The sequence below is a fragment of the Bidens hawaiensis genome, unplaced genomic scaffold (assembly GCF_021521415.1).
Source record: "Bidens hawaiensis isolate Kalapana, Puna unplaced genomic scaffold, B.hawaiensis_p1.1 tig00047613_1, whole genome shotgun sequence".
NCBI lineage: Eukaryota > Viridiplantae > Streptophyta > Magnoliopsida > Asterales > Asteraceae > Bidens > Bidens hawaiensis.
In genome coordinates this window covers 429-23,939 of record NW_027498522.1, presented here as the reverse complement: position 1 = coordinate 23,939, position 23,511 = coordinate 429, and the positions used below count along the sequence as shown (strand labels likewise).

The 23,511-nt window shown below is 35.0% G+C and overlaps 1 protein-coding gene across 1 annotated transcript; it reads left to right on the top strand.

The window, feature by feature from the left end:
- The first annotated feature begins 8,453 nt into the window (after positions 1-8,453).
- Positions 8,454-19,493, top strand: LOC143597129 (E3 ubiquitin-protein ligase UPL3-like). Its single transcript, XM_077075719.1, has 17 exons — positions 8,454-9,604; positions 10,292-10,402; positions 10,482-10,598; positions 10,680-10,847; positions 10,927-11,058; positions 11,653-11,889; positions 12,387-12,508; positions 12,585-13,908; positions 14,368-14,460; positions 15,096-16,532; positions 17,116-17,334; positions 17,463-17,567; positions 18,442-18,522; positions 18,612-18,680; positions 18,769-18,897; positions 19,113-19,235; positions 19,308-19,493. Exons 1-17 carry the CDS (start codon positions 8,741-8,743, stop codon positions 19,371-19,373), a joined length of 5,397 nt encoding a protein of 1,798 aa, XP_076931834.1. The 5' UTR covers positions 8,454-8,740; the 3' UTR covers positions 19,374-19,493.
- Positions 19,494-23,511: the final 4,018 nt, after the last annotated feature.

Here is a 23,511-nt window from a genome sequence, read left to right as displayed (position 1 = left end):
GACATCTTTCTCGAAAACTAAGAAACCCGAAAATTTTTTTTTTTTTCGATAAATACTGTAGGCGAAGTTACGGATAACTTCGCTTAAGTCTTAACTTCGCTGGATCTTTCTTAAATTCGCGTGACTTGGCGAAGTTGAGTGTAACTTCGCTTAGGGTAAGCGAACTTAGGAAGTAGGCGAGGTTGTAGAGAACTTCGCTTGAGTTAGGCGAACTTGAGAAGGTAGGCGAAGTTGTGGATAACTTCGCTTAACCTTATATCTTCGCCGAAACCCTACGAACAGTGACGACAACTTCGCCTGATGAACACGAAGTTTCTGCAGATCTGGAATCTGGATTTTTCGAGGTTTTTGACGGTGTAAAGGGTTGAATACGATGGTAGGAGGTAAGATTGACACAAAAACACAGAAAACACGTCCCGCGAATAGTCGAAACGGGACGATTTCTACACCCGCGTGAATATCCCGAACCACACAATCGAGCAAATGCTCTGATACCAATTGTAGGTTCCCTGGACGGATCAACACGAGATATCTCGATCTACGTAGGTGCGGAATCCCTGCGTAGGTCGTTACGAGCGTAGAAGACACGAATAGATCAAACACGATACGATAAACAAACACGTTATATTATAACCAAAACACGTGATACGATATCACCATTACAGACCCGAACTCTCTGGTTCAACTATCGTTCAACTAACAACTGTTTCAACAACTCCACTCAAACAAAACCGTAACCTATTTAAATACACGACAACTTCGCCTGGCATGTTCAGGCGAAGTTGTCCATAACTTCGCTTGACTAACAAGTTCGCCTAAACAGCGAACTTGTCAGTAACTTCGCTTAAGACATATAAAACATAATTAATCATTACAGACTCGATTACAGACACTAGACTATGAACTACTGACATTATGCACCAACACTATCACCTTACAGCTTTCTAGGTTAGCAACACACTTTTATTCGTTTGACTAATAATATTATTCATATTATCTTATTCGAATTCAATCATAAACTAGTCAAAAGCACACAGTAGTTGACCTTAACACAATCCTACCATATGAAACAATCACCAAGAATTTTGTGGAATAATAAAACTAGAACAACCAAAACCAAGTACACATACGCAACAATCAAATAAACCAAACAATTTACTGAATCATAAAACCATAACGAAAAGAAAATTCCAAATAAAATAAAACGTCAAACAACGGTTCAGAAAAACTAGAACAACCAAAACCAAGTACACATTCCAAGAATGTCCTCCAACTCGAACGTGCTCAGCAAATGGTAACTCCTTATCTCACACACGAACGTAAGCGACAAAACAAAACAAACATATCTGAAAATATATCTTATCAAGCTGATAGATATTATGCAATTAAAGTACTTTACCAACCCACAAATATATAAAACATGAATAATCAGGAGCAAATAAATAAATAAATATAAAGTATACGGTTCCACTGCAACTCCATCCCCACACTTGTCTTTTTCATTAAATTCTTCATTGGGGATCGTCTCTCTAGCTTAATCTTCAAACTAGCAAAACTTAAAAACACAAAAACAAAGACGAACTACAAAAACTACGTTAGTGACTCGATTAATTATACAAACTCCGCGAAACCTCCCCACACTTGAACTTAATCAGGAGGTTTCTCCTTGATCTGGACCCTATCCAACCCGTTTAGTTCCACCCGAAATTTATCAAACAGTAATACATCAATGATGGAACCGTAAAATATTAAATTAGAATTAAAAATCAGTAACGGGTCATACCACTTATATTTAAACTTACTTGGCAAGAGCCGAATGTGGTGTAAGTATCGAGAATACCGGTCGTGTTTGACATGCAAAGGCTTTTTCATTCCTGTAGACCATCTCCTAAAATGTACGCAAGTTCGGTTTTCAGGTAATTTCTCATCCTCGACCTTCTCCCGTGGCGCTGATTCCTGATCAGCATTCAAAACACAGTCCACGGGCCGGCAATGGTGTTCTTCCTCTAACACCACATCCTCATCTACACTGTCCTCTACAAGTAGGGTCTCGAAAAATGCAACATCCTCATTAACGTCCAATGTGTCTCCCGCCATAATCCGACAATCCATCCAGCTCCAGATTCAGGAATTCATCTTCCCCGTTAACCTTATTATCAACTTTAACCATATCCTCAACACCAAACATTAGCTCAAGTGACTCTCCCAATTCTATCTCTTCCTCAAACACATGTTTCACCATAATTGATCTCAGATATGCAGCCCACTCCTCCTCATCACAATCATCATCGGAGTCACTGCAAAACTCAGTAAAATTAGCAACACATACCTGTCAAACCTGAGGTGGGACTTAATCAGCCACTCGTGTCTTCGTATTCGGGATGAGCTCCTCTTCTTCATCTACATATTCCATGATCGGCTCATTCCCTTCTTCTGGAAACATTGGGAACAACTCGCCCAACCGATTCATGTATCCTAAATAGTTGCCTTCCGCATCATACTTATTACTAGGTGTCGGCTGCTGCTCTATTTGCATGCTCTCCTTTTCGGTTTCTCGAATAAATTCACTATTTGACTCGTAAACGCATTGGGAGATCTGCTTTGACCGTTCTTCCACCTTTGTTAGTATGCCGGAGATTTCTTTAACTGCATCCTGGAGACCTGCAAAAACAGATAGTTGATTTCTTAGTATAGCATCATGTTCAGCTAATTTTTGTTGGTATTGGGCATCCTTCTCTAATGGTCGGGTCAACAACTCCTCGATCTTATTCAAATACGCCTCAGCACCCCTGTTGGGGTTGCTCTCAGAATGTTGACCATAATCTTGCCCTTGTTGTATTTATTTCCCCAATCCGGTTTGTTATAAAAATATGACGAGGACCCCTGTAAAAGATAAGACTGTTGCTGTACATAGGGGTTAGTACGATTATATGGACATGCACGAGTCATATGAAAACCACCGCATCTATAACAAATAAAGCTAGAACCCTTGTATGGACAATCACAGGGTAAATGAGGATCGCCACACGTATCACAATTAAGGTTACTATAACATGGACATTTATTAAACGTGACCCATCTGCATTATGCTTTGTGAAATAAATCTTTGCACCATCTTATTTACCTACAAAACATTAAGGAATAATAATTGAAGTAACACACTTTTGAATATTAATAATGCATTCTTGTAGTTAACAAAGTGCAACTAAATTTAAACAACCTGACTGCTGATTGTATTATATTCATTTTAGCTTGTTTACATTCGAAACCATTAATATTTATATACGAACCAATTAAGGGTACTAGCCAATAAAAACCAACTTAAAAACTATTAATAGTGTAGGAAATATTTATAGTATTTTGAGTATAATTTTGACCACATCATACCCCCCCCCCCTTCCACCTTTTATATTTTGGGGGTAGTATGTATACCTTATTCATTTTTACTTATGTTTTATTACTGCATCTATTCAAAACACAATTCAATATATGTGTATGTGTGATTATTGCATGCTCTATGATTATGTTCTATGCGCTTAATTGTTTATTTTATGTTTGGTGCTTGGTATCTCATCCTCATTTATTATCATTTAGTATGATCATACATTTACCCAAGTACATTGATTTTGTATCAATAGGAATGGGTCCATATCTATTTAGTTGTTTACATATTCATACGATTTGTAATGCTCACCATTAACATATGAATTGTGATTTAGCTACCTATATGTATAACCAAAACTTATGTATTCTCACCAACATTCGTGTTGACAAACTCTATTTTTATACATGCTACATGTACAAACAATTGATATTGTTCAAGATCGAAGAAATTTGTTTTACCTTAGGATATAATTCAAAATTCAAAAACATGATCTATTTGTTTCTTATTATTGAATTTGTGTACTTGTTTAATGATAATGAAATTAAATAATTATTGTCGTTTTAATTAGTGTCTTTTGATCTACTGTCCGATCGATACGTTACGCCTCGGCATGTTCCACCACCTTTTGTCGGGGTGTGACAAAATAGTTCGTCGAGATGATTCAATATTACTATCCAAGAGGTAATAGTAATCATCGTTGTGCCTCATTGTATGTATCATTATCCATTCATTTAGTGTAACAAAACCTAGTTTAATGATTAGGCATTCATTTCCAGTGAAGTTAGTAAAATACTTCTTGTCACAAGTTTATGACACGCCGAGTGAGTTGTGGTTAAGTTGTTGAATCAGATTGACATCTCCGAAGCACATGGTAGGTACCATTAGAAACCTTTCCTCCTTTTGTTATTTTCTCTCTCATATCTTCTGCGAATGGTTCATCTCTCGTCATATATCGGGCGCATCCACTGTCAACGTGCCAAATACTTTTAACATTCCTCACTGACTGAAATTGCATGCAATAAGCGCTTAATTAAATATGGGATCATGGGACATCTCTGTCTTAGGAGGACTAACATTTTTAACATAGTTTATCTCCTCTTTTCAAAACTCCATTTTCTTTATTTCTAGTGGATTCACTACTTTCACTTAAAGGTGATTTATGTTGTTTCTTTAACCAAGCAAAAACTTATACCTTTGGTTTTTCAATCTTTGTTTTTTCAACTTTTAATTTCTGAATTAATTAAATATGGGATCACGAGACATCTCTGTCTCGGGATGACTAACATTTTTAACATAGTTTATCTCCTCTTTTAAAACTCCATTTTCTTTATTTATAGTGGATTCACTACTTTCACTTAAATGTGATTTATGTTGTTTCTTTAACCAAGCAAAAACTTGTACCTTTGGTTTTTCAATCTTTGTTCTTTCAACTTTTAATTTCTGAACATTAGGTTTATCAATCGTTTCTTCATTTAGAATATTGATCTTAGAATCTTTTTTAACTTTACATTTTTTCTTGTTTTTCCAAAATGTTTTCTTCTTTTAAAATGAAAATTCAAATTCGTTATTTAGTTCCAACCCATATCTAGTGTGATGCTTAGAAGGAACCAACAAAGAATCAAAATATTATTAAACATTAATAAAAAGGCCAAACACATGCCATCAAATATTCGTTGCAATCACAAAACATGTGTTTTTGGCACCATTATGAACTAAGGTGTTAGGTCTCATTCACATATAAAATTCCCCTAACTCATTGAGTGACAGAAGTTTGTCAAGTGTGTGGTCGGTTTCGTCAGCTTTAAAATCGATCTCTTTCAAGTCATCCCGCCAACCAAATTCACTAAATCTTTATAAATATCGTTTTCATCAAGTATTCGTTCATTTTATATTCATGCTTAACACAATCAGTTCTTCCACTTTTCCTTTATGCCCGATGTGAAATACCAACGTATTAGTCATTGCTGCAGTTCTTCCATTGTACTTTACAATTTTGTCTTTACCCGTGGCTTTCCAGAAACCCGCGTTAGTTATATGATTCAACCTACCCTAACTGGAATATTTCTTTGCTTTTGGGCAGAAAGAATACCATTCTACATCTCCACTTTTCAAATCCGATTTATTTGGAAGCTCCCATGGACCGAAAGCATAAATGTTAACTTCTGAAACAACATTGATTGTGATTTTCAATAGCCCGAGTAGGTTAATTTCGTCATTGACTATGATTTTTAGTGGCTTGAGCAGCCTAACTCTGCAACAGCGTTGACTGTGATTTCCAAATTCGATTTCTATAGTAGGTTAATTTGCTTTTCATGAATCGAGTCTTCATTATGAGCTCTATAATGATTAACTTTATCAATGTAAAGTTGAGAGCAAAAAATTTCATGTACCTCGTTGAAATTGGGGTTGCCTCATAACTTGAACTTTTAGCAACATTTGATCTTCCATGATCAAATGATCTTAACATTCCTAAATTTGTGAATTTTGCAAACCCTTGGAATATGAATTTCCAGTTATCAAAATCTTCATTCTTGATAAGCCTTGGTGGCTTAGAGTTGAAACCAATCTCATTGTCAATGTAAATGTAGGTCTGAAGTAGATTATCATTAGCTGATGTCAACTTGAAATCACTTGACCAATACTGATTAAACTAACTTTGGATCGCAAAGTCTATTGAATTGCGAAAATATACTTGGTTCACAAATTGCTATGGATTGCAAAAGCTAAATGAATCGCTAAATAAACTTGGTTCGCACAACTATCTGAATCGCATAGACCAAATGCAAAATGCGAATGGCATGCTAAATGTGAGTGCGAAAAACCAATCAATGCGACCGAGAGACAATTGTTGCGAATGCCGGCAACTAAATACTACAATTAGCTAGTTAATGCAATTGCGAAACGTCTGTAGAGAATGCGATTTATACGTGATTACGTGTAGAACCAAAAAAAGGACAAATCTTGTAAAAATGCGAAATAACCCAGAATCATAAAAAGCCATTAGATCTGAGATGTTTATGTTTCGATTCTCTAGAAACTTCTTCAAAACACAAAGAAAAACGTGAACTTGATGCTAAAACTCACTAAGTGCGAACATAATCTCGGATATGGATGAATAATAGCAATATATTATCTGAATCCATGAGACATGATGCACAATGATGTAGAAAGTAGCGATTTGCACGGATCTGATTTTCTTTCTTCCAAACTTCATGATTAAAACCCAAAAAAGATCCGAAAACCTTCAAAAAGTAGGAGTCGATGCCCTAATACCAATTATAGGCCATGGAAACTGATGTGGATCTAATAATGAATTAGATCTATCCGTATTGTGACGCCACATAATAGACCCACAATACCCGGATACCGAATCGTGATATGAAAAAATGAATCGGGAGAAAACACCGTTAAGTGTGTATAAAATAAGATATTCTATCAAGGTTGGATGGAGTCTTGATATGACATCCCTATATATAGTATAAAGCCCCTAGGGTTTGCATAGGACCAAAGGTCTGCCCATAGGCCCAATACAAGCAAAATCAACAAATGCCTAGTTTATTGTTACATAAGCCTACCTATATTAGCCTTACATTACTGTTGTGCACATTTGAGGAATCTTATTTTAATTTCCCAAATCTTGATTATGTCTCTTAAATAAAAAAATTCCATATATGGTAGGCTATTAATGACTTGTCGTTAAAGTACGTTACTGAATTCTTTACCAACGACCAGATTTCCCACAATATTTCATTAACTGGTTATCAATAGTTGCTATCTTCATCAATGAATTAACAATTTTTTTTTTGATTATGGATGGAGGTATTTTGATTTATAGTGTGTATAGAGGCGAAACACTTAAAACTCAAAATTTTTATAGTCATTATAATTAAAACCTTTAAAATTAATACATTTATAATCATTAAAACCACCATGCTTCCAATCATTACAATCAATATATCTACATGTTGTGAATATGTTTGCAATTAGTATGTTAATCGATATGTCACAATCGATATTCAGAGCTACCCACTTTTGGGGTTGATCAAACTGAAGCCCACGTTCAAGGCCATTGTGCTTGGACAAGCTATTCTTCATCACGAGGAACATGATTATATTAGTGGAGGCTCTTCCACCTCCTCATTACACACTTGTAACTGCTAACTCCATAGGCTGTATAAAGAGGCATACATATACTTAGTCTTGTAATGGAAAATAAGGTTGTTCACCTTTGATTTATCTAGGAGAATTATCTACTAAATGACACACCGTTATCACTTGAGATATATTTCATCCGTCATAGGTTGTTTATGGCGCTGACAACTTTGCTACGTGTAGGAGAAAACACAACTGATACAACCACCAAGATGACCCAGAACAAGAAGGTTCTCATGTAACGATATATTCGTTGATAATGAATTCACCCCAGGTGACAAACTATTGCTTCAACACAAACCTATATAAATTAATACAAATCAATAAGGGAAAACACTTATGATTCAAACGCGTTGTTTAAACTGTTGTATTTGTGTTGAAATTGCTTCGTTTGTTTTAATAAATTCTTATTACACAATTTCCTACACATGTAACGAATGAACATCCATCATGCTCTTCTTTCCACTATACGAAATCACTTGCTGCTTTCTCTCCTGTAACATAAAATCTTACCCGCAATAAATACATTGAATACAACTTGTGTTTGCGTTTAAAAGAACTTATGAACATACCATAACATAGTTATCAACTTCACAAACCGCTTAATAAGATACCTGCTTATTTCGTTTTCTCCGACAACGAAACCAAAATCACTAAATCAAATCATAAACCAAGTACCTCACCCTAATTTAAGAGCCATAAGGCTACCTTTTATCATAATTGAAAGAAGTCATCCAAATTTCAAAAAAAAAAAAAAAAAAATTCACTTGTCGTTAACCATAAGGCCAAAATGAAAAAATAAGAAAATATTAATAAAAAAGGAAAAAAAAAAACAAGACCAAGTGACACTTTCGTATCGTTTACGTACGTACGACTTACTCAAACTCAAGCCCAAACACACAACACACAACACACAACACACATACATATATACATACACATCTATCTCTATATAACCAACCACTCCCAACACCAATTAGGGTTTCTTTCAACCCTCTTGATACCAATTTCATCTTCAAAATTCTCTTCACACACTCACCGATTCACCATCCAACCTTCAAGAAATCGTCTCAAATCCAATCCAATCCAATCCAATCCAATTACTCAATTCCACCATCAATTCATCCAATTCGATCCATCAGACGATGATGCTTAGGGTGGTGGTGATGGTTCACTGCTTCTCCGATCGTCGTTGATCGTTGTATGGAAACTCGTAGCCGTAAGAGGGCCGAGGCCACCTCATCAGCCCAATCCACTAAACGCACTCGTCCCGTTCCTTCGGTATCCACTCGCTCACGCTCTTCCAATTCTAATAATATGGATAATATTAATAATAATAATAATATTAATAGTAGTAGTGGTGGTTTAGTTAATGAATCAGCTGTCTCCGGGTCGGGTTCGGGGTCGGGTCGAGGCCGTCGGAGCAGAAAGAATAATAATAATAATCAGGATAATAATAATAATAATAATTTAGATAAAGGAAAAGAGAAGGAGCATGAAATTAGGGATAATTATAATAATAATATTAATAATAATTTGAGATTGAGTATTAATGATGGAGTTGAAGAAGAAGATGATGAAGATGACGATGATGATAGTGACGGTGGAGGTGTCGGGATTCTGCACCAGAATTTAACCTCTGCAAGCAGTGCACTTCAAGGTTTGTTGCGGAAGTTAGGTGCGGGGTTGGACGATTTGTTACCGTCGTCGGCGATGGCGTCGGCTTCATCGTCTCACCAGAATGGGAGGTTGAAGAAGATACTGTCGGGTTTGCGTGCGGATGGGGAGGAAGGGAAGCAGGTTGAGGCGTTGACGCAGTTATGTGATATGCTTTCGATTGGGACGGAGGATTCGTTGAGTACGTTCTCGGTTGATTCGTTTGTGCCGGTGCTTGTTGGGTTGTTGAATCATGAAAGTAATCCGGATATTATGCTGTTGGCGGCGAGGGCGTTGACGCATTTATGTGATGTGTTGCCGTCTTCGTGTGCTGCTGTGGTGCATTATGGTGCGGTTTCTTGTTTTGTGGCGCGGTTGCTTACGATTGAGTATATGGACTTGGCTGAACAGGTTTGTTAGCTTGTTTATTAATTAATTATGTTAAGTTAATCATGTAAGTATGTTAGAAGTGATGCTAAGTAGAAAAGAACACATTTTGTTTTCGGTAACAAGTAGACTTAGAATGTGAAGGAGTTTATTTAAGGTGGTCTGTTATGTACTTTTAAGTTTGAGCTTGGTTTTAAAACACACGTAGCACATGATGCAGTGATAGATTGCATCGTGCAATGTGATTTTATGATGCGTGCATTACTTTAGGAGTTTAGGCGCTCTGATGTGATCGTATGTGTGACGTGGCACGTTGTGCAGTTGATCAGAGTATACGAACAAATTGGATCATCGAGTGCCAAGGGTTTTTTTTTTTTTTTTGAATTTGATTGTACAAATCTGATCATTAATTGAACAAATCTGACCAGAGATGATGAGAATATCTTATATTTTGGTAATTAAAAGCTAATAAGTTTACACTTTAGATACGATCTATGAGTTACCTTTTTTGTAATTTTTAATAACGAATGCCTGTCATATGGTGCGCATCACGCATCAATTTTTGGGATAAAAACACATTGATGCGCTTCTTAAAGTCAAGAGTTTGAGGAGAGTTGAAATTTTGTAGTTTATGATTCATAGTTCTAATCGGTGTATGTGAGCTTGTTGTAAACTGTAATAGTGTTAATTTCTTCTATCATTTTGGTGCAGTCTTTACAAGCTCTTAAGAAGATATCACAAGAGCACCCGACTGCCTGCTTGCGAGCTGGGGCTTTAATGGCAGTTCTTTCTTATCTTGACTTCTTTTCAACAGGAGTTCAGGTACCCATTTATGATCTAATTATGTTAGATGTATTTTCAAGTAAAGATTGTGATATTAACTTTCTGTTTTATGTCTCAGCGCGTGGCATTATCTACTGCTGCAAACATGTGTAAGAAACTTCCATCTGATGCAGCTGATTTTGTCATGGAAGCCGTTCCACTATTAACTAATCTTCTGCAGTACCATGATGCCAAGGTAATACTAGGACTACAAAATTTCAATTTTATCTTCTCAAGACCGGTTAATTGACTCCTTTTTTATTTTGTTTATTTTAAGGTTTTGGAGCATGCTTCAGTTTGTTTGACTCGAATTGCGGAGGCGTTTGCAGCATCACCTGACCAGTTGGACGAACTTTGTGTTCATGGGTTGGTTAAAGAAGCCGCCTCTCTCATTTCAACCAGTTCTGGTGGTGGACAAGCATCACTCGGTACATCGACATACACGGTACATACATATTTGCCTTGTGTTTTGGGACATATCTTTGTTATTGAGGAGAAGCATTATATAAAGTTAATATTTTCAGGGCTTAATACGGTTGCTGTCTACATGTGCAAGTGGCTCTCCTTTAGGATCCAAAACTTTGCTTCTTTTAGGGATCAGTGGGATTCTCAAAGACATATTATCAGGTTCTGCCTTGAGTAGACCACCCGAGCAGGTAATATTGTTTTTCATATATTATTTACCTAACCCAAAACTAAAATTACATCCCCTCCCATATTGAAATGTCACATAATTACAAAAATACCCTTTTAAAATTAAAATTTTGGCATTTGCTTTACATTTTGTTGATTGACACTTGTATTTATTTATGATTGTTACCCCAAAAGCTCATGATAAAGAATGATAGACAGAAAGAAAATTGTGGAAAAAACGCAAAAAAAACTTAGTAAAACCGCAAAAAAGAAAAAAATAATAACTCATTAGCGAAACATAAAAAATCAACTTATTTTTTGTAAAAAAGAGAAAAAAAACTAGTTAAAAATGGGCAAATATGAAAATTTGGGAAATTTTAAAGTTTTAGTAAATTAAGGGTAACATAATCATTCTAAAATAAAATAAATTAAATGAGATGCATGCAACTTGGGCTTTGGGTTGGGTAAATATGCAATTAATGAAGTTTACTAAAGGATATATGCAATTGCCCCTATTTTATTTACCACAGTTTACTTTCAGCAGTCACACTTAAGATTAAGAACAATGTGTATTAAACACTGATTATTAAATCAATTTGTTTCTTTTGTGTGTGAAGATTTTTGAGATTGTGAATTTGGCAAACGAGCTTCTTCCACCATTGTCCAATGGAATCATAACTCTTCCTACAAGTAGTAATGTGCTTGTCAAAGGGTCTCTCTTGAAGAAGCCAGCTAGCAAGCAAGAAGAATCGAGTGGCGATGCGCCTGAGGTCTCGGCTCGTGAGAAATTGTTAAATGACCAACCTGAGCTCCTGCAGCAATTTGGGATGGACCTTCTTCCTGTTTTGATTCAGGTTAGATTCAAAGAGGCACAGTATGCAATCTTTATCTGCAACCATTTGGGATGGTTTTCCCATAAAAATATGGGGTATGGGAATGAAGATGCGGGATGGAATGTAGATGCATATTTTTTTATGTTTTTGGTCATTTTTCCTTTAAATTTAAAAATGGGGCTGGACATGTGGGATGGAATATGAATACTTTTAGATCTAATAAAACAAAATTGTTGGAAGTGAAAAGTCGATAAAATGGTTCAAAAGTAAAAGTCTATTTTCACTTTTAATAGTTAGGAAAATTTAGAAGTCAAAACATTTAACTTCAAATTTTTAACATCTTTTCATCTTAAAATCTAAATGTTAACTTGATCAAAAACCCTTAAACGGGCTAACAGGTCAACCCACTTGATTTATGGCTCGTGTTTGGGTTGACCCATTTATAAACTGGCCGTGTTAGGAATTGCCGCGCCTGACTCTGACATGGAAACATATATACTATCTTATTTATCTTGCAGATGCACGGTTCCAGTGTAAACGCACCTGTGCGTCACAAATGCCTTTCAGTTATTGGGAAGTTGATGTACTTTAGTACCGCAGATATGATTCAGTCTCTACTTGGTGTAGCAAACATATCAAGGTATGCCATTGGTGATAACTGACTATTTTTTATTCTGTTATATCGTGGCAAATGTTCTAATAATATGATATTATAGTTTCTTGGCCGGTGTTTTGGCGTGGAAGGATCCGCAAGTGTTAATACCTTCGCTTCAAATAGCGGAGATATTAATGGAGAAGCTTCCAGAAACTTTCAGTAAGATGTTTGTGAGAGAAGGCGTGGTTCATGCAATAGAAGCACTCGCTCTCGATGCATTATCGAGTGAGAACGTGAATGATTCTATACCTGGATCTTCTTCTTTACGGTCGAGGCGGTATCGGCGTCACACCACTTCAGATTTAAACGCTTCTGTAGATTTGAAAAGCTCGGGTTCTCCAGAACTGCCAGCTGTCAGTTCTAGTCTTCGGATGTCTGTTAGTACGAGCGCAAAAGCGTTTAAAGATAAGTACTTTCATTCTGACCCCGGTCAAAGTTCTGAAGTCGGGATCACAGATGACCTCATACATTTGAAATACCTTTGTAAGAAGTTGGTTGCCATTAATGACCAAAAGTCTAAGTCCAAGGGGAAGTCAAAGGTGCATGGTTTTTGGTCAACCGAATTTTCACCTGTAAAAGAAGAAAACTTGTTAGGTTTTGTTACTGAGATGCTATTAGAGCTGACCAAAGACGATGGCGTTTCAACGTTTGAGTTTATCGGTAGTGGTGTTGTGGATGCGTTACTAAACTACTTATCATGTGGACACTTTTCAAAAGAACGCGTGTCGGAAGCGAATATGTCTAAGCTGCGTGAACTTGCGAGTAAACGATACATGTCGTTTATTCACGTTGCACTTCCGTCAACGGTTGACCAGGGTCAACAAGCGCCAATGACTGTGCTAGTTCAAAAGCTTCAATCTGCTTTGACCTCTTTAGAACGGTTCCCGGTTGTTTTGAGCCACGGTTCGCGTTCATCTACGACCGCGCGATTGTCATCTGGTCTCGGCGCGTTATCTCAACCGTTTAAGCTTCGTCTTTGTCGAGCAAACGGTGAAAAGTTGCTGCGTGATTATTCTTCAAATATTGTTCTGATTGACCCACTTGCTAGCTTGGCAGCTGTGGAGGACTTTCTGTGGCCACGTGTTCAACGAACTGAGTCGGGTCAGAAGGCTTCAGCGTATGTTGGGAATTTAGAGGCTGGAACTGGTGGTACACGTCAGCAGTCAACGAGGTCCAGGTCATCGGTTAATATTGGTGACTCAGCAAACAAGAAGGAGGTGTTACAAGAGAAGAATGCAAGTTCTTCTAAAGGGAAGGGGAAAGCTGTATTGAAAGGTCAAGATGAAGGTAGAGGGGGTCCACAGACTAGAAATGCTGCGCGCAGAAAGGCTTCTTTGGATAAAGATGCACAGATGAAACCTGTTGATGGGGAGTCTACTTCTGAGGTACCGCTTTTGAATATTCTGTCTTTTAAAAATAGTGATTAGGTGGGGTGCATGGGTTGGCTTTGGGCTCAAACCGACCCAAAAACAGAAAATTCGATTTTTTTTTGTTATATTTTTTACTTCAGTGATCAGTCTGTACTAACTTGCACTGATATTCTTTATAATATTGTAACATCATATATGATTCATTTTTTCTCTAATATTGATTTAGGAGGATAATTATGATATGCGTTGTAATATGCACAATTAACAAAATTCATTTTATAGTTGTTAAGTGTAGGAAGATATCAGAATCTATTGTTCACTAATCATTACTTTATGGTTCTTTTTTTATTTCCAGGATCTTTTCATCAATTTGTTAATATTTTTTCAGTAGATGTTCTTGACCTCATCTTGCTTTTTTATGCAATTCTCTATCGTTGTTTATGTTTACTTTATTAACCCTTTTGTTTTCTGTAGGATGAGGACTTTAATATATCACCTACTGAGATTGATGATGTCTTGGTGATTGAAGATGATGACATTTCTGAGGACGATGAAGATCATGATGATGTATGTAATTAGGCTTGTAAATGAACCAAACGAACACGAACAGAGCGTGTTCGTTTGACTTTAACCAATCAAACAATCGAGCTAGAACAGTTAAACGAACAGGGTTTTCTTGTTCGTGTTCGCTCGTTTAACTTTAACCAAACAAAGCGTTCGAACACGAATACTTAACCAAACGGGGTTTTCTTTTCGTGGTCGTTCGTTAAGAAAAAATGTGTTCATGTTCGTTTGTGTTTGTTCGTTAAGTGTATACATGAGCAGCTCATGAATATGAATGTAAAGGAACAGACATAACTAGGCTAAACAAATTAGAAGTAACACGAACAGTATGTTGTCCCTAAAAAGTTATTAAAACTATACTAAGTTGCAATGTACCAAAAAGTTAAAATGCATGTTTTAACAAATGTAAACGAACGAAGAAGATAAACTAATGAACATGAACGAAAACCACAAACATAAATGAACGAACAAGACATGTGCTGATGTTCGTTTAACTGAATGAACAAATTTTTGTCCACTGAATGTTCTGTTTGTTTACAGGCCTATGTATGTTTGTTTTAGAATCTTATTTATTATGTTCTATATTTAAATCTTGTATTTTTGTATGCATTGTAATAATAACCAAAACGGTTTTGTAGGTACTACAGGACGATTCCCTTCCCGTTTGCACACCCGACAAAGTTCATGATGTCAAACTAAGTGAGGAAAGGCCCACTAGTGGTGCAACCAATGACAACGAAACAAACCCGGCTTGCGGTTCTAGCAGCAGCCGAGGTCGTGGCGTAGACTCACCGAGTTCACGAGGCACAATGTCGTTTGCTGCCGCAGCCATGGCTGGGCTGTCAGCTGCAAACAGTGCTAGAGGCGGCATTAGGGGCAGCGGTAGAGACCGCCACGGGCGGCCCATTTCCGGGTCCCCGAGGCTTGTATTTTCTTCAGGCGGAAAACAACTAAACCGAAACTTAACTATCTATCAAGCTGTTCAAAGACAACTTGTTCAAGATGAAGATGATGATAATGGAACTGATTTTGTATCTAGTGACGGTACTAGATTATGGGGCGATATTTACACCGTCACATACCAACGAGCCGACAATGTTGCCGTTACCCCATCTAAATCTACCACCACTAAGACAACCTCAAACTTGAACTTGAATAACAGTGGGGCCCACCCAATGTCTCTTCTAGACAGCATTTTACAAGGCGAGCTTCCATGCGATTTAGAAAAAACCAACCCGACTTACAACATATTATCTCTATTACGTGTGTTAGACGGTTTAAACCAGCTGGCGCCACGTCTGCGTGTACAGTCATCAACTGACAGTTTCGCGCAAGGAAAAGTTCCAAGTTTGGATGATCTGAATATTACTAGCTGTGGCATTAAGGTTCCGTGTGATGAGTTTGTTAATGGAAAATTAACTCCAAAATTGTCTCGACAAATTCAAGACGCTCTCGCACTTTGCAGTGGTAGTCTTCCATCATGGTGTTATCAGCTCACGAAAGCATGCCCGTTTTTATTTCCGTTTGAAATCAGACGCCAGTATTTTCATTCAACTGCTTTCGGTTTGTCTCGAGCGTTACACCGGCTTCAACAGCAGCAGGGTGCCGAGGGCCACGGGTCGTTAAACGAGCGGGAATTTAGGGTCGGACGGTTACAACGACAAAAAGTTCGTGTTTCGCGAACACGGATTTTGGAATCGGCTGCGAAAGTTATGGAGATGTATTCTAGCCAAAAGGCGGTTCTTGAAGTTGAGTATTTTGGTGAAGTTGGGACCGGATTGGGCCCCACTTTGGAGTTTTATACTTTATTAAGTCATGATCTTCAAAAAGTAGGATTGAGAATGTGGAGGTCTAATGTTTCAGAATCGGGTGCTGATGTGGACCTTGTGTTAGCACCTCTCGGGTTGTTTCCGCGACCTTGGCCTGTTACGGTTGATGGTTCTAATGGTAGTCAGTTTTATAAGGTAACCGAGCATTTTCGCCTTCTTGGTCGTGTGATGGCTAAAGCGCTTCAAGATGGGAGGCTTTTGGATCTTCCGCTTTCACCTGCTTTTTATAAACTTGTGCTTGGACAGGTGAGCTTTTTTATTAATATATATGTTAAAACAACCAAATAAGAATGTTCAGTTTTGGTTAAAACCGAATAAACCGATTTCAACTGAATTGATTTCTGTAGCTAAAAAATTTATACATTATTTATTTTACCTTTGTTAAATATTATTGTAATCTAGTAGTAAAATATAAAGATAAGTTAATCTGATATAGTTTGTTTTTGAAGTAACTGGTTTACAAAGTTATTATATAAGAATGGTATGGTTTTTTTATTAACTGGCTTAGTTAATTTGAAGTATTATTACAAGATTGATTATGTTAGTATAACAAAATTTGAGTTGGGATTTTGAAATGTACAGTTGAGACACAACTTCTTATATAACAGGAACTTGATTTACCTGACTTTTCATTTCAAAATGTACAGTTGACATTTCATATATGACATTTTCTTAATAAAAATATATTGGATATTCGGTTAATCGGTTGATACCGATTAACTGATTTCAAAATTTCCAATACTTGGTGAAATTCTTTTTTGTGAGGTCTTTATAGTTCTTATTCATCTTTCTGTTGTTTTGGATTGAGACACAACTTCGTTTATAACAGGAACTCGATTTACATGACATTTCATTATTTGATGGTGAATTTGGTAAGACATTGCAAGAGTTACAAGCTCTTGTCAGCCGAAAACAGTACCTTGAGTCTATACATGACCAAAATGAGATACTTAACTTAAGGTTTAGGGGGGTCCCACTTGAAGACCTTTGCTTGGACTTCACACTTCCTGGCTACCCCGAATATGTCCTCAAAACAGGCGACGACGATGTACTGTTTCATTATTATTAATTAATATATTACTATTATTATTACTATTACTATTATTATTAGTATTATTATTGTTGTTGTTATTGTTATTATTATTGTAGTTATATAGTTATAATTGATAATTACAGGTTGATTTAAACAATTTGGAGGAGTATATTTCTCTGGTAGTTGATGCTACTGTCAAGACAGGTATCACTCGACAAATGGAAGCATTTAGAGCTGGTTTTAATCAGGTAATATTATGTTCGCTTCACAGTTATTTATTGATTATCCATTTACGTGAAATTGGGTCAATAAAAATTAGGCTTGTAAATGAACCAATCAAACACGAACAGGGTGTGTTCATGTTTGTCTGTTTATCTTTACCTGAACAAGTGATTGAACATGAACTGTTAAACTAATTTGTTTTTTGTTTGTGTTCATTTGTTAAGGAAATGAACACATTTGTGTTCGTTTATGTTTGTTTGTTAACAGTATAAAAGAACGGTTCACGGACGTAAAGAGGCATAAACGGACATAAACAAATGAAAGTATCTGAACATAGACGAACATTTTACTTTAACTGAACAAACAATTGAACACAGACAATTAAACGAACCTGTTTTTTTTGTTTATGTTCATACGTTAAGAAAATGAATGTGTTCGTGTTCGTTATGTTTGTTTGTTAATGGTATAAAAGAACAGTTCACGAATGAACATAACTGAACTTGGACAAACGGGCATAAACAAACATAATTGTACGAACACTAATGAAAAGCAAACGTGCCTGTTTGGCTTAAAAAAGGAATAAAATTAGACTAAGTTGTAATTGGTGATTTTTTAATTTTAGAAAACAAAACTAAATTGTAATAAGTTTAAAATGTTTAGAAGAATAAGAGTAAACTAACAAACATAAATCAACGTAAACGAAGGAACATGAATGAGCATTAACGGATGGAAATGAACGAACAAACATAAATGAACCGAACCGAATGAGATATTTGTTCATGTTCGTTCGTTTAAGTGAACAAAGAATGTTATTTGTAATATTTGACTGAAAGAAACTGTTCAAATGGACCGATCTTATGTGTAAATTTGAAGCTAACATGTATCTTATATTACTGTCAGGTTTTTGACATTTCGGCTTTACAAATATTCTCTCCAAGTGAATTGGATTATTTACTTTGTGGGCGTGGAGAGTTGTGGGAGGTAAATTTCCTTTTTTACTCTTCCTGTTTGATTGTTTATATACTTATTATATTTTATCTAAGCATAATTGATGTTTTTTCTATACACAGGCTGATACGCTTGTTGAACACATAAAATTTGATCATGGATACACATCAAAGAGCCCTGCAGTAGTTAATGTAAGCAGTATTATCTTTTTAGTTTTCGGATTTATTTAATTTGCTATTCATAAGCATTTGATTTTAATAAAACATGTTATTTTATTAGTTACTTGAGATAATGGGAGAGTTCAATCCAGAACAGCAACGAGCATTTTGCCAATTTGTGACTGGCGCACCTCGGCTTCCTCCTGGTGGTTTGGCTGTATTGAATCCTAAGTTAACAATTGTGAGAAAGGTATGCATTGTTTCCATTATTAATATTATAGTTATTGTTATTATTATTGTGGTTATTGTTATTTTCGTTATGGGGAAGTTTACATGGAAAACTTGTATCATTTGATATTTACCCAACCCAAAACTAAATTTTAAACATATTAAATATTACCCTCTATTATCATTATTATATTTACTCATTCATGCATTGTAAACTGTTTTTATTATTGGGCACAGCATTCTTCAACAGCCAACAACACGGCGTCTCACGCGAGCGGATTATCAGAACCTGCAGATGATGATTTGCCAAGTGTGATGACGTGTGCTAATTACCTAAAGCTTCCTCCATATTCCACCAAGGTACAATCCAATTTAGGTTTTTATAATTAAATTTTTAGGACTTTTAACTAAATATTGAACTTGTTTACACAGGAAATCATGTACAAGAAACTCGTGTACGCCATTAGCGAAGGACAGGGATCGTTTGATTTGTCATAAGTTTTCAATTTAAACTAACGAAAATGTGTATACTGTATCCGAGAATCCTTTGATTAGTGGTGCATAATTTGGGCTCAATAAAGATTTCTTATTATGCTTTGGTCAAGTGTCACTGGCTGCATGGTTTTTTCCTTAATTAAAAGATTAGCGATACTGCTACCTGTCAGTTTTGGGTAGGGGTGTCAACGAGTCAACCTCAAGGTTGGCTCAAACTTGGTTCGTTTATTATTTGCTTTATTTATTTATACACGAGTAAAGTTCGGTTTTTGTCAGTGACGTTTGCTCATTTGGACTACTTGAGTACCAAGGCCAAATTTTTGCCATATCATGGCTTGTGGTTTCAAAATTTTAACTCTCTGTCCCTTGTATCAACAATTACATTTTTCTGTTAACTATTAAGGCATTTTAGTCATTTTATTATTTTTTGGGTTAATCACTCGGATGATCCATATGGTTTGGCGCAAATTAAGGATTTGGTCCCCTATAGAACTTTTTGCTTTCATCCGTGGTTTGTTGATTTTTAAAATTTAGGGACCAATTCTGTAGTTTTCCCAAACCAAAGGGATAATCCATGTAATCTACTGTTATCCTTTTACTTAATAGTTATAATTTTATATACATCATGTAATATATACTATTTAATTTTTATCCTTATTATATTTATAATTGTTTTTATTATATAATATATCACTATTTTATTAATAAAATTGATATAACATATAAATCTTAGGCTCACAAGTCCAGTCAGGCTTTTTTATTGAACATGCTTATTTAGACTCGAGCATGTTTATACGTGTTTCGATCTGAGCTTTAGCAAGCCGGACTCACTAGTTCATGAGTGGCTTTACTTGGCTCGTTTACACTTCCAGATATGAGGTGGCAAACTGAGCTTTATTGGGTGGGTTGGATAAATGGGTCAAAGTTGGTAGTCTTATGTGCCAACTGCAAATGTTTGGTTAGCCTTTCTAAGTTTATAAATATTAACGAATCAAGTATAAGCATGTTGTTAAAATAATGAAGCTTTGTCATCACTTGCATATGTCGTGAATGGTTCCATTTCTGTTACAGTTAATGCAGACGCGGATCGGAAATGTTTTGTTGAATAAGGAGAATGAAGAAACTTGTTGAGCTGTTATTTAGTGTTTTCTACAAGGGATTTGTAAATAAATAGTGGAATGATGTACACATTGTAGTTAGCTTTTTTACTTGAAATTTTGTTTATGCAACTTTCTTTGAAATTGTATTTGGTATTCGGTTTTAAATTTACTAAACTTTGTTTCTTCAACTTTAGATTATGCTCTATTGCTGTTTTGTATCTTCTACATGATTTTCCAAGTACACATTTTAATTCTCATGTTTTAAGCATTAACTTTCCAAAGCATTTTATAAAAAAGATTATTATGTAAATTCAAATTCCCCCTAGTTTGGTATTTTAACCAGTTTAATCTGAAAGCAGTTTTTTTTAACTTTTTTTTTAATATTTATTTATTTATTTATTTATTTATATATTTTAAATTTATTTTCACATTGAAGTTTCGTTTGTTTTAACATCTTTAGTCTAAAAAGAAAATTTTGTAATCATTTTGTGAATAAAAAGTGTTTTAAGTTATTTCAAAACTGTAAAACAAATACTTATTATAAAAGAGGTAAATAAATTCATTAGAGCAAAAAAAATAATTTATGACTCCATAAAAATCTACTATACTGTTTTAAGTAATTTAAAGTGTTGGTTACATGGTATATGTATTTTAAAGAGTCATTTGTTACATCAAAATTAATTTCATGCTTTTAAAAAGTATTGTTAAGTTATATGCTAAGTTATAATATATAGAGAAATTATTCGAAACTTTGATCTATTGACAAGCTCTAAGACCAGCTGTAGTAGAGCGTCATGGGGGCGTTTTGGTCTTCAATTCCTCTCCTAACTCTTTGTATAAAACACCCAAAAATTTCGATAGTGGGGCCATGCAAATGGTGGACCAATAGAATTAAAGGACGAGGTGCTCCCCCTCCTCCTGGTACACCCGGCCCAATCCCAACTTAAAGATGCATAACAAGAGTCCTATCTTTTAATTTATTTTCTAAAACATATTATTAATTAAAAATTATAGAATTATTGATAACTATTAACTACAATAAATATTACTATATATTATGTTATACATAAAAGTTGTAATGATAAATATATAAACCCCAACTTTAAATAGTGTTAAAAAGTTAATATATTGTGTTCCTTGGTTTGGTTTCCTTAGTTTGTAATAGGTTAAAAGTTTAATGAACTATATAAATAGAAAAATCCATATCCAAGTATATGTAATGCACTAATGTGGGTTGCTTGTTTTAACCGAATGTAGTTTTCTGAAACCGAAAATGATGTGAGCCGGATTCGTGATATCAATTAAAACGGTTCATTGGTAATTTGTTTTTCAAATAATCGATTGTTTTTATATACATGGTCACACGAGAGATTTTATTGTTTATTTTGTATAACTTTTCAAAATATGAATGCCTAATTTCTTATTATTCATAACCACACAATATCAAGGCTTGAGGAAGCAAAAAAAGATCATGGAGGGCTACTACGTTTGGTGAGATAATGTGTTACCGGGCCTCACATCTTTAAGGTGAGTGAGTGAGTGAGTGAGTGAGTGTGATTTTGAGACAACATTGATGTGATGTGATTGGATTTGGATGTTTGTATTACACCAACACCGTATTCACTCTCTCTCACACACATCGTATATCTATATATGTATGTAGGCAGTACATGTATATATCATATATGTATTGAGTCATTTATTTAGTTACGCACCTAAAAATTCATGCATAATTCATAGGAGGTTAACCTCTAACAAAATGTATCAACAAGACATCTGTATTGATCATAAAAACTAATAATATAATCGAGATTTAGACTTTAAATCTGATTTACCTTTTAATTATCAAGTAATATGAAACTTGTGCAATATATCTTTCAAACCACCCATAAAAATCCACAAACGTGTAAACTTGAATATGAGCAATGCACCCATTTTTTAAACCAGGTACTAAAACAATCTACCATGCTTCAGAATTATACTCTTTCATTTTCACATCATTAACCTTTTGCTATTTTATCATTTAAAACCAAGTTGCTAAATTAATAAACTATTATTTCTAATTTATAAAGCCATGGTGCTAAATATAATAATAATAATAATAATAATAATAATAATAATAATAATAATAAACTATTACCTTTAATACATTTTTATTAAATTTATAATACTAAATAATAAAAATTCTAAAATCTGCTCAAACATTAATAATATAAAATAGCAATATATATATGATATTTATATATTTATAGTTAATTAATACAACAAACTAAATAAATATTTGTATTTTTATCAATACTTTCATTTTAAAATTTAAAAAATATAAGTAAAAAGTAAATAGCTGCAACTTACTAATAACACGTTAAATTTCATACGTTAGCTTACATATATAAACGCAAAAAAAATATATATCCCCACAGTATTGCACTGTACCCCCCTGGTTGGTATACTATACTGTGTATTAAAATGAATCAGATGAAACTTCATCGATGAAATCAATTTAGAACACTTGGACAAGTAACATTTTGATGAATAATGGTCAAACAATCTTTTAAATGTCTTCCATAGCTTATGTCACATTTGTAGGCATATTCATACACGTCGAAAGTTGGTGGATAATTATTGAGTTTAATATGTTAAAAAATATACTAGGATAGCAAGTTTGGTCACGCAACTTTGCAACATGACCAAAGCTTTTTTTTTTCTTTCAAATATTTAAGTGGTTGCTTAGATAGTAAAAGATACTTCCGTACGCAACCTAATTAATCAAGCAAATTAGGATTAAATCATGATAATTATATGCAACATTACTATTTAGTAGGAGTCAAATAGTAGTCACCACTAGTTGTACCGTTCGGTTTTTAATGAGCGATGCTATGATGGTTCACGGTTGTAAACTAGTTCAATGGTAGGAGCGGGTTTTAGTAATATATATAGTGTTAGGATCATATAAAACAACTTTTAACGTAAAAGTTGCCAAAAGTATTGAAATAATTATGCAAATAATAGAGTAATTATTATCATTTTATTTCAAAACTCTA

Excerpts from the sequence above, each read along its gene's own strand:
- LOC143597129 (XM_077075719.1), top strand. The coding sequence starts at position 8,741 with ATGGAAACTCGTAGCCGTAAGAGGGCCGAGGCCACCTCATCAGCCCAA. Across the intron at positions 18,523-18,611 it reads GGCGTGGAGAGTTGTGGGAG|GCTGATACGCTTGTTGAACA; the intron begins GTAAATTTCCTT and ends TTCTATACACAG. Across the intron at positions 18,681-18,768 it reads AGAGCCCTGCAGTAGTTAAT|TTACTTGAGATAATGGGAGA; the intron begins GTAAGCAGTATT and ends TTATTTTATTAG.